The 12,663-nt window shown below is 44.1% G+C and overlaps 1 protein-coding gene across 3 annotated transcripts in view; it reads left to right on the forward strand.

Moving 5' to 3' along the window:
• Positions 1-12,663, forward strand: part of palm1a (paralemmin 1a) — a 452,107-nt gene that overhangs the window by 138,961 nt on the left and 300,483 nt on the right. The window contains exon 1 of one of the 3 annotated variants that reach the window (XM_068016617.1): positions 12,496-12,555. The exons of the other annotated variants lie outside the window; for them this stretch is intronic. Within the exon in view, the coding sequence (XP_067872718.1) occupies positions 12,536-12,555 (20 nt within the window). The 5' untranslated portion in view covers positions 12,496-12,535. Of the gene's footprint in view, positions 1-12,495; positions 12,556-12,663 lie in introns of those variants that run through there. 3 annotated transcript variants of the gene reach the window in all.

Consider the following 12,663-nt stretch of genomic DNA (forward strand, 5'->3'; position numbering starts at 1 on the left):
ATTCTTTAGTGTTTATTTCCTTATCCTCAATTTTTTCCTTATGTCTTTATTAATCCACGGAGTCTCATTCGTATTTTCTTTGTTCTTGTTTTTTTAGCAGAATATATTTTTCCTGCACTTTGTTGAACATCATTTTAAATGTTTCCCATTGTTGTTCTACATCATTGTTTCTCCATGTTATTGTCTATTTTATTTTACCAAGTTCTATTCTCAGCCCCTCAATATTGGCTTTTCCTCAATCTGTTACTCTGGTCTTCATCATACTTAAGTCCTTCCCAAATCTTATCTTAAAGCCTTTAATATTATGGTCACTATTGCCTAGATGTTACCCGACTTTTACTTCTTCTATCTACCCAGCAGTGAATCCTCCCTTGTTGACCTTCTTGCATATTGTGTTTGAAAGGAGTCCTGAACACTGTGTGGGAACTCTATTCCCTTATCTCATTTACCTACCTGTTCTGGCCAATTAATGTCAAAGTAGTTGAAATCCCATGATTATTATTCTATGTTTTTTACTCATTTCCCTAATTTGTTTGTATATTTAGTTTAGAGATACAGCACTGAAACAGGCCCTTCGGCCCACCGTGTCTGCGCCGACCATCAACCACCCATTTATACTAATCCTACACTAATTCCATATTCCTACCACATCCCCACCTGTCCCTAAATTTCCCTACCACCTACCTACACTAGGGGCAATTGCTAATGGCCAATTTACCTATCAACCTGCAAGTCTTTAGCATGTGGGAGGAAACCGGAGCACCCGGAGGAAACCCACGCAGACACAGGGAGAACTTGCAAACTCCACACAGGCAGTACCCAGAATTGAACCCGGGTCGCTGGAGCTGTGAGGCTGCGGTGCTAACCACTGCGCCACTGTGCCGCCCTTTCTTCTGCACCTCCCTTCCACTCTTAAGTGGTCTGTAGACAACACCTATTAGTGTGATTGATCCTTTCTTATCTTTTATCTCTATTCATATGGATTCTATTTCTGTCTCGCTGATAGCCGTGCCACTTTTTTTATTGCCATTATGCTTTCCCTAGTAAGTACAGTTACTCCACCTCCCCTTTTTCCCTCTCTCTATCTTTCCTAAATATGTTATACTCTGCAACATTTAATTCCCAGTGCTGATTTTTCTGTAGTTATGTCTCAGTAATTCATACTGTGTCTGGTTCCTCATAGCATATTATTACCTCCAGTTCCCCTGTTTCGTTACGGACACCATGTGCACGACTATAAAGACAGTTTAACTCATTTTAATAGCAGTTCCTCTTATCTTATTTTTAACCACCATTTTACACTCTGAACGATCTCACATTGTAGATCTGCTAATGTAAATGTCTTGAAGAAACCCATGGCACGACATTCTGGATTGCTGCTGTAAACTGAAACTTTATTATCAGCTCCCTCTAGTGGCACACTGCACATGTTACACCAAGCATGTATGTTGGCCTCAAATGAACAATGCACTACATATCAAACGAACATTAAATAAACAACACACTCATATTCCATAATTCTACCGATCTCATGTTCATATAAGCCCTCACTTAGTTTATTCTTTCCTAAACTCATTTCATTTTCCATTTGTATTTCAGCTGTTTTCATTTCCTGTACATCCCTCTCCCCGCCTGACTAGTTTAAAGATTTTGCCACCTCCTAATTTACCTTTTGCACCAGAACATTGTTCCCATCCCAGCTCAGCTCTCTCCTGTCCCAGGACTGGTGCCAGTGTCCCATGAAAAGAAATTAAAACAGAAAACTCAGCAGGTCTGGCAGCATCAGTGGAGAGAGAAACAGAGTTAACATTTCAGGTCAGTGACCTTTCATCAGAACTGGGAAAAGTTAGAAATATTTTTAAGCAAGTGAAAGGGAGAAGGTGGGAAAAAGAATAAAAGGGAAGGCTTGTGATAGGGTGGCAGGCAGGAGAGAATAAATGACAAAAGTGTTGGCGGGGCAGAGCCAAAGGGAGTAGTAATGGGACAAGTAAAGAAACAAAAGATGTGTCTAGAGGAGGTGTGAATAGCAGAATGGAGAACAGACACCATCTGAAAGCAGAAACAAGGGGAAAATGAGACGAAAACAAAATGGGGTCAGAGGTTACAGTCTGAAATTGTTGAGTTTAATGTTGAGTCCGGAAGGCTGTAAAGTGCCTCCTCGAAAGATGATGTGCTATCTTTGAACTTACATTGAGCTTCATTGGAGGCCGTGGACAGAGAGGTCAGCTTGTGTTCAAGGTGGTGAATTAAAATTACAGGCGACCAGAAGCTCAGGGTCACCCATGCGGACTGAACAGAGGTGTTCTGCAAAGCGGTCACCCAATCTGCATTTGGTCTCCCCAATGAAGAGCAGAGCACATTGTGAGCAGCGAATACAGTATACTAAATTGAAAGAAGTGCGAGTAAATCACTGCTTCACTTGGAAGGAGCCTTTGAGGCTTTGAACAGTGAGAAGGGAGCAAAAATTAGAAAACACTATTAGGAGTAGTTTACAGGCCCTGTAACAGTAGTTATACCATTGGACAGAGCATTAAACAAGAAATTATTAGAGCTCATAACAAAGGAAATGTAATAATTATGGGGAACTTTAATCTTCATATAGACTGGGACAATGAAATTGGCAAGAGTGATCTAGAAGATGAATTTGTAGAATGATTTTGTGACAGTTTCTTGGAGCAATACGTTGTGGAACCGACTAAGGATAAAGCAATCTTAGATCTGGTATTGTGTAATGAAGCAGAATTATTTCGTAATGTCATAGTAGAAGTTAGACTGGGAAATAGTGATCACAATACCAATACATGGAATTCCATGTTAAGTTTGAAAGTGATGTGCTGCAATCACAAACAAGAATCTTAAATGTAAACAAAGTCAGTTACATAGGTATGAGGGGAGACCTGGCTAAGGTTAATTGGGTAAATAGACTGTAAGGTACGGCAGTAAATGAACAGTGGGAAACAGTTAAAGAAACAATCCAAAATGTTCAACAAAAATACATTCCATTGAAAAACAAAAACTCAGCAAGAAAATTGCCTGTGTGGCGGGTAGCCCTGTTGACGCACGGGAAGCATGGTAGGATAAACCGTGTGGGCTGCTTCCCAGCTCCGGTGGTGGTGGGGGAGGGGGAGGTCCCTTGTTCAAAGACACAGTGCCTGAACAAGGGACCTGGCATCAGTAAGTGGGGGGCCCACTGAGAGCCACCCCCCCCCCCCCCACCTTGCTGATGACCTCCCTCCCCTGTGACCCCCCACCCCACAAGACCCCTCCTGCCCTGACCTACCTGAGGCCTGGTTCCAGCGATGCTCCTCGGCCTCCGGTCAGTGCACCTGTAGAAGCAACCACCGCCTCCGCAGTGGCACTGCTGCTGCTGGATTTTAATTGGCCGGCAGCTCTGCAGGGGCGGGACTTCCAGCAACATGATTCTAAATCCTATGGAAGGCTTGCCGCTGTCCACTTAAGTGTCTGAATGGCACTAAGTTCGCCAGGCCTTCTGGATAAGAAGTGATGCAGGGATCTCAGCGTTGGTTTCCCTGATGTCGAAACCCCCGCCGCCAGCATAAAATTCCCCCCTTTGTGTCTGTCTTTGCAGTAGAAGACATAGGTTTCATATCATAAAGTAACGTAGGAGCTAAAAAGTGAGCAAATTAAAGAAATTAATATCGGCAGGGAAAAAGTATTGGAGAAACTTAAGGGGCTAAAATCCGACAAATCCCCGGGACCTGATGGCCTGCACCCTAGGGTTCTAAAAGAGACAGCTGCACAGATAGTGGGCTGGATTTTAAGAGCCCGCGGCCAAGCTGCAAAAATGGCAGCATGCCAAAGAGACGCCATGATCTTGTGCAGCAGCCCATTTAAATAATTGGGGCGGCCCACCACTCCCCCCCCACTCCCCCACCCCTGCAATCTCATGGACATTTCTAATGCCCACTTCTCACTCCACCAATAACAATTATAATAACTATTTGCCCCCCCACCCCCCGTGAAACACTTACCTTTTATATCTGACCTTCCCCCCCCCACAATTACAAAGCCTGAGGTACAACCATTCCCACTATCCCCTGCACCCATTATGTGTATTTGACCCCACCCACCAGCACTGATAAACATACCTCCTCCCCCCTCTCCACCAATGTGGTGCCTCGTTTCCCCAGATGGGGATCTGATCGCAGGCAAGTCTATTTAAATATTAATTTTATTCATTTGAATATTTAAATTATGGTCCCGTCGCCCAGTGGCGGGGGGGCCACCACAAAGCCTTGCCTCCACCAGGGGGATCAGGCCAGGCCCTCCTGGCATCGAGGTCCGTGGCGGGCATCATCGGAGCCATTTTCAGGCCCCCTCCCACCACGGAACCCAACACTAGGGGGAGAAAAAATCCAGCCCAGTGGATGCACTAGCTATGATTTTCCAAAATTCCTTAGATTTGGGAATGGTCCCATCAGATTGGAAGTTGACAAATGTTACACCACTGTTCAAGGAAGGAGGTAGAGAGAAAACTGGGATCGACAGGACAGTTAGCCTAATATCAGACATTGGGAAAATGCTGGAAACTATTATTAAGGAAGGCTTAACAATGCACTTAGAAAAGCACAGTATGATTCAAACAAGTCACAATGGTTTTACTAAAGGGAAATCCTGTCTGACAAATTTATTAAAGTTTTTTGAGGATATAACTAGTAGGGTAGATAAGGGGGAACCAGTAGATGTAGTATATCTGAATTTCCAAAAGGCATTTGATAAGGTGCTACACAAAAGGTTAATAGGCAAGATAAGAGCTCATGGAGTTGGGGGTAATATATTAGCATGGATAGAGGACCGGTTAGCAAGCAAAGAGTGGGCATAAATGGGGAATTTTCAAATTGACAGGCAGTAAATAGTGGAGTGCCACAAGGATCAGTGCTGGGGCCGCAGCTATTTACAATCTATATCAATGACTTAGATGACAGAGAATAATGTATCTATGTTTGCTGCTAACACAAAGCTAGGTGGAAAGGTAAGTTGTGGAGAGGACACAGAGATATAGATGGGTTAAGTGAGTGGGCAGCAAGATGGCAGATGGTGTATAATGTTGGAAAGTGTGAAGCTATTCACTTTGGTCATAAGAATAGAAAAGCAGGATATTTTTTAAAGGGCGAGAAACTTGTAAGTGTTGCTGGGACAGCAAGCAATTAGGAAGACAAATCGCATGTTGGTCTTTATTGCAAAGGGAGTGCAGGAATAAATAAGTCTTGCTACAATTGTACAGGGTTTTGGTGAGACCACAAATGGAATAATGTGTGCAGGTTTGGTCTCTACATTTAAGAAATGATGTACTTGCATTGGAGGTGGTTCAGCGAAGGTTCATTAAATTGGATCCTGGGATGAGGGACTGAGTAAATTGGACCTATACTCTCCGGAATTTAGCAGAATGAGAGGTGATCTCATTGAAACATACAAGATTCTGAAGGGGTTGGATAGGATGGACACAGAGATGTTGCTGGTGATCAGGGAATCTAAAACACGGGATCAGTCTCAGGATAAGGGGCTGATCATTTAGGATTGAGATGAGGAGAAATTACTTCACTCAGAGAGTTGTGAATCTTTGGAATTCTCTACCCCAGAGGGTTGTGCATGCTCCATCGTTGAATACATTTAAGGCTGGGATAGACAGATTTTTCCTCTCAGCGAATCAAGGGATATGACGAGTGTTGGGAAAGTGGAGTTGAATCCTAAGATGAGCTATGATCGTTTTGAATGGTGGAGCAGGGTCGACGGGCCATATGGTCTACTCCTGCTTCAATTTCTTGTGTTCTTGAGATGGATAGGGCCAGGAAATGGGAAACTCCTGGAGTGACGGAGGGCATTGGAAGAGTCATCGATGTAGGTGGGATGAGACTGGACAAGGGGGAAAAAGTAGAGTCAAGATAGGAAGAAATCAGTTCAGTGGGGCAGGAACAAGCTGAAACAATGGGTCTAGCGGGGCAGTCTTGTTTGTAGATTTGGGGAAGGAGGTAAAAGTGTGCTGTACAGGGTTGGGAAGCTATGAGGTTGGAGGCTGTGGAGGGAAGATCTCCAGTGGAGACGAGGTCAGTGGCAGTCCTAGAAACAATGGCTTGATGTTCTGTTGTGGGGTCATTGTCCATTGGGAGGTAGGAAGAAGTGTCGGAGTTGGCACTCGGCCTATGTTAGGTAGAGGTCGATATGCCAGACAACAGCTGCACCCACTTGTCATGAGTTTAATGATCATGTTAGTGTTAGGAGAAAACTCTGAAGGAGAGAATCTATCTCCACGTGGAGAGGCAAAATTTGATTAGGAATAGTCAGCATGGCTTTGTCAGAGGGAGGTCATGCCTAACAAATTTGATTGAATTTTTTGAGCATGTGACCAGGTGTGTAGATGAGGGTAGTGCAGTTGTTGTAGTTTACATGGATTTCAGCAAAGCCTTTGACAAGGTCCCACATGGGAGACTTATCAAGAAAGCAAGTGCACATGGGATACAAGGTAACTTGATAAGGTGGATTCAAAATTGGCTTAGCTGTAGGAGACAGAGAGTGATGACAGACGGCTGTTTTAGTGTCTGGAAGCCAGTGTCCAGTGGTGTACCACAGGGATCTGTGCTGGGTCCCCTATTGTTTGTCATTTATATAAACGACATAGATGACTATGTGGGGGGTAGGATCAGTAAGTTTGCGGATGACACAAAGATTGGCCGAGTGGTTAACAGTGAGGTGGAGTGTCTTAGGTTACAGGAAGATATAGACGGGATGGTCAAATGGGCAGAAAAGTGGCAGATGGAATTTAACGCTGAAAAGTGTGAGGTGATACACTTTGGAAGGAGTAATGTGACACGAAAGTATTCAATGAATGGCCTGACACTGGGAGGTTCTGAGGAACAAAGGGACCTTGGCGTGTTTGTCCATAGATCTCTGAAGGCAGAAGGGCAGGTTAATAGGGTGGTGAAAAAGGCATATGGGACACTTGCCTTTATCAATCGGGGCATAGATTACAAAAGCAGGGAGGTCATGTTGGAGTTGTACAGAACTTTGGTAAGGCCACAGCTGGAGTACTGTGTACAATTCTGGCCGCCACATTATAGGAAGGATGTGATTGCATTGGAGGGGGTGCAGATGCGATTCACCAGGATGTTGCCTGGGATGGAACATTTAAGCTATGAAGAGAGGTTGGATAGGCTTGGGTTGTTTTCGCTGGAGCAGAGAAGACTGAGGGGTGACCTGATCGAGGTGTACAAGATTATGAGGGGCATGGACAGGGTGGATAGGGAGCAGCTGTTCCCCTTAGTTGAAGGGTCAGTTACGAGGGGTCGCAAGTTTAAGGTGAGGGGCGGGAGGTTTAAGGGGGACTTGAGGAAGAATTTTTTTACCCAGAGGGTGGTGACAGTCTGGAATGCACTGCCTGGGAAGGTGGTAGAGGCAGGTTGCCTCACATCCTTTAAAAAGTACCTGGATGAGCACTTGGCACGTCATAACATTCAAGGCTATGGGCCAAGTGCTGGCAAATGGGATTAGGTAGACAGGTCAGGTGTTTTAATGTATCGGTGCAGACTTGATGGGCCGAAGGGTCTCTTCTGCACTGTAGATTCTGTGATTCTGTTGAACCTGAGAGAAAGGAGTGCTGCAAGTTCAGAGGTTAGAGTGCGTGAGGGGAACAGAGAAATTGAGATAGGCAATATCACGCCAGTAGTTCTCAATGAAAAGATCAAGAGAGAGTAAGAGACCAGAGGGAGATCCAGATAGAGGGAAAATATTGGAGATGGGTAAAAGGGTCCACTGAGTGGAGGGAGCACTCTTGGCCAAGGAAGTAGGTGTGGAGACGGAGGCGACAGAAGAAGAGCTCAGTGTCATGCTGAGCTTGAAATTCATTGAGGTGGGGCAAAAGAGGATGAATCTGAGGCCTAGGCTGAGGATAGATTGTTCAGAGTCAGAGAGGGGAAGGTCAGAGAGCATTGTGGATACACAGCAAGGGGTGAGGTTCGAAGAACAGATGGGGTCAGAGAAGTGAAGGGGTAGAAAGATTGTGGTACCCATGAGTTGTTGGAGCTTATGATCCTTCACACCTGAAAGGATGAAAATAAGTTTTTTGTTAAAGTGTTATGAGATAAAGGATGAAATGAATCTGTGTACCAGGACGGCTTTGAGATGGAGTGAGTCGGTGCTGCTGAAAGGAGAGGTTGATTGTGTGCATATGGTGACACATGGCATTGAGTGTGGCTCTCTGGATACAACGAAACAGTGGTTCAAGGAATGCTGAAAGTCTAGAAGATATCTGTAATTGTAGGTGGATCAGAAAGATGAAGGGTGGAATTTCACATCGAATTCATGTGGAATAAAATGGAGCTGGAGACAGTTGCTAAGGAAGGAGATGTGGCTGTTTAAGTGAGCTTTGGTAGTTTCCTTATCAAACACGAGAAGGAAGATAGACAGCAATGAAGGTGAACAATGTAAAACAGACAAATGGAAATCGCATCGGAGAGAAGAGCAGAACTTCTTCAAGGTGCATATTCCTGGAAGAAAAGTGGCAGTGAATTAAACACGAATATATCCCATGAAAGAAACCTTTCTTTCCCACACCAGCTCATTAGGCATGTGTTAATTTTCCTGATCTGTCTAGTTCTGTGCCAATATTACCATGGTTTAGGCAATAATCCATAGATTATTAGCCTCAAGGTCCTGCTTTTGAATTTAGCTCCAAACTCCAGATATTCCCTTAGCAGTACCTCCTCCCTGTCCCTACCCTACGTCGTTTGTTCCGACATGGAGTACAACAACTGGATTATCCCCCTCCCTTCCCAAATTCCTCTCCAGTCACCTAGAGGTATCTCTTACCCTGGCAACTGGTAGGCAACGCATCATTCAGGGTTCATGGCTGCAGAGGCTGCTGTCTGCAAATTGGTTGCCATGTTTTCTACATTACAATGATGACGAGACTTAATTGGCTGTATCGCACTTTGGGATAGACTGAGGTTGTGAAAGGTGTTATACAAATGTAAGTACTTGCTTTTTTTCTCATTCTTACCATTAATCTCACCCCTCTAGGTTATCACGTTTTGTTAGTTCTGGAAGGGAAACTCAAAGAAGGCTTCAGATTCCTCTACGAGGCTCCAACTAGGAATTAAACTCATTATGTCCTTCACTACATCCCAGTCTCTGAAGCTCACAATAAGGCTAACATTCTGAGACTCTTCCATCCAGAATTGTACTTGTGAGAAGGGCAGGGGGTATCCTGGGTGCCTCCTTGTCTACTCTATTTGGAGGCCATAGATCCTGTGATAGAGGTTCCTGTCATTGGAGAGAAGAGTTGTTGGGTTCCATCCCCAGCCTCAGCTGTGAGGCCTCTGAGTAAGACACTCACTGTATGATCCCAGACTCCACCACACAGACTGGGAGGGAAGCTGTGAGGGGGCATCTGATTTGCCAGTACAGTAAACTGAATCAAGATGAGCTCGGTGGTGGGAAACTGTGCTGATTCTTCAGAGACTGAACCTTTTCAGTATGGAATTTGATTTGACGCTTTGAAAGTTAATATCAGATAGCCTTGGCAAACATGCATAATATATGAAATTAATATTCCATCAGTATGCTGCTACACTCTGCAGCCTCTTAAGAACATAAGAAATAGGAGCAGGAGTAGACTATACGGCCCCTCGAGCCTGCTCCACCATTCAATATGATCAGGGCTGATTTTCTGCCTCAACTCCACTTTCCCGCCCACTCTCCTTATCCCTTGATTCCCTGAGAGAGGAAAAATCTGTCTATCTCAGCCTTAAATATATTCAACAATGGAGCATCCACAACCTTCTGAGGTTGAGAATTCCAAATATTCACAACCCTTTGAGTGAAGAAATTTCTCCTCATCTCAGTCCTAAATGATCGGCCCCTTATCCTGAGATCGTGCCCCCGTGTTCTAGACTCCCCAGCCAAGGGAAACAATCTCTTCGTGTCTACCCTATCAAGCCCCTTCAGAATCTTGTATCTTTTAATGAGACAGGGTTTGATACAGGGTCTGTGTAAAAAATATTCCTCATATTGATGCCCTGTTAGTTAAAATACCCCATAGCAGGTGGTGTGACCTCTTTACTAGGTCACAAGGCCCCTTTATTGGATTATCCCTCATAAAATAAAGTACATTAGCAGCTCATTTAAATAATTTGATAACCAGGTCATTAGCTCTCAATCACACAGCCCAGTAAACCATTGCCTAATGAGATCACTAGCTCCCAATCACACAACACATTAAACCAGTAGCTAACTGGGTCACCAACTGCTATTCACACATCCCATTAAAACCACCAGCTGACCAGGTCATTTTTATGTGCAACCAACAGTGAAAGAAAATACTATCTGATTGCAGACTCCAGTCTCACCCTACAATCAAATTGATTGGTTCTAACAACCTTGAGTCCTGCCCTCCCATCAATCTGGCTGAGGATGAAGAGCTGGTTATGATAGTGAGGGATCCTTGTGGACAAAATAAGCAAAATAACCAGAATCAAAAGCAAAAATAAACAGAAGAGCATCACCAAGGGGAAACAGTCATGGCAATCCTAAGAGAGCAGAGCACACATCCAAGATGGTTCATCTAGACTCGACTGTGCCATTAGGAAGTCAAGGAGGCAAATTAGAGTGCAGGACTACTCCTGCACAACTCTTAATGGCTAGCGACGGAGCAACAATGGTTCAGCCCTAGGGATAGGCAGAGGGTGTGTGGTGCAGGGAGGGTGTGTGTTGCAGGGAGGGTGTGTGTTGCAGGGAGGTTTCTGTCAAGAAAGCAGGTAGAAATGTACTGATGAAGACCACTTTGCACTGTCTTTTACCACACCTCCTTGAAAATTCCTCCTGGAATGCAAAACAAAGAACGTCTCTCTATCTCCGTAACAAACATTCCATGAACAAAATCTTGCTCAGCAATCGTGCATTTCAAAGTCACATAGTTTTGTTGGTGTGTCCTTAATTATGGAAAGAGATATTCTGCTGTTTTCTGTTGAGATGAATCTGCCCCCTTGGTTCGGTGGGCTATTTAGTAGGAGAGTCAATCGACATGGAAACATGATGTCGCCGGAACTCTCCTTTCATAACCACAGAGAGTTATGTTCTACAGCCATACTTGATAAGGTTTGACAGGTCGAGTTCATGGTGACTGAAGAAAAATACTTGATAGCAAATCATTATGAATGATACTTGTGAACATTCGATGAGCTACCAATGGCTGCGACAATACCAGATATGTGTAAGAGACAAGATGCTAAGATCAATCCCAAGTTTGTGTTGCATAGGCTGATCCCATTATTGTAATTTATCTCAGCACAGGGCTAGAGAGAGGTGGGGTGGAGATCAGCCAGGGTTCCTCCTCCTGACTGCTGTATGATGCAAACCTCTCGATGCGCAATGTGTTGACAGGGTGGACTGTGAGCTGCTGAGGCGAATAGCATAAATGTATTTAAGAGGAAGCTAGTTAAATACATGAAGGAGAAAAGAACAGGAGGATATGCTGATGGGGTTAGATGAAGAGGGGTGAGAGGAGACCCGTGTGGACTATAAACAGTGCACGGTCCAACTGGGCTGAATGGCCTGTTTCTGTGCTGTAAATTCTATATAATTCCATGTAACTCTATGTATGGAGAGTTCCACAGATATTCTCTATCGAATTGGTAACTCTTCTGATTCTATCCCCTTGGGAACCTCATATGATGCCTTTTAATTTCAAGGTGTCCTGACTGTCCTGTGACCCTTGTTGGAAAGGACGCGCACGTGAACTTTGGCACGACAAAGATCAGGGCAGCTGTGATTCTGAACCCCTTGCCCCCCACCCCATGAAAATACCCTCCAATCTACTCGACCTGTCCAAGGATGTTCCTTTAGTGACTAAACTGGCTTCTGTGTGACCAATAAGACTCAGGAGTTTACAAGGCATGGTTCTTGATTGCAAGTATCAAAGTCATGCAGCCTTATAAACATTAGCCTACTTAAAATTATGTTATATTGTTCAAAATTATGAAGGGTTTTGAAAAATAAGGGAGGACAGTCAGTAACCAGAGAACACAGATTTAAGAGAATTGGAAAAAGAACCAAGGGGAGATGAGAATGAATCTTTTTACACAGTGAGTTGTTATGATCTGGAATGTGCTGCTGGAGAAGGCGGTGGAAGCAGATTCAATAGAAACTTTCAAAAGGGAATTGAATAAGTACTTGAAAAGGAAAATTTGCAGAGGTATGGAGAAAGAGCAGGGGAATGAGGTTAATTGAATAGCTCTTTCAAAGAGGCAGCATGGCTGAATAGCCTCCTCTGGGCTCCATGATTCCTTGAGTCTATGTCTGTTTGTTCACCCAAGTATCTTGCAGCATAAGTCTTGATGTTGTGATTTCTGCGTTGTTCGTTTGATGTGGCATTCATCGGAGGTCAGTAAGGGCTGCTTATATTTGAGACTCTGCTTCTACTCAGGGCATTATGGTAATGTGAGACACGAGCTGAATAATATCTTGAAGTATTGGTGGTCAGTTAGACTACATTTGACAGCTGAATCTTCTGCAAGCAGACATCATGAGGCTGGACCAGAACAGGTTCTCAAATCTTTTGCCCGTTTTAAAATTGCTGATGGATTACTTCAACATCTCTTTCTGTCTTTCAGCGAGAAATCTCTCACTAGTTTTTTTTCTGGTCTCACCAGC

The sequence above is a fragment of the Heterodontus francisci genome, chromosome 36, assembly GCF_036365525.1.
Source record: "Heterodontus francisci isolate sHetFra1 chromosome 36, sHetFra1.hap1, whole genome shotgun sequence".
Taxonomy (NCBI): Eukaryota; Metazoa; Chordata; class Chondrichthyes; order Heterodontiformes; family Heterodontidae; genus Heterodontus; species Heterodontus francisci.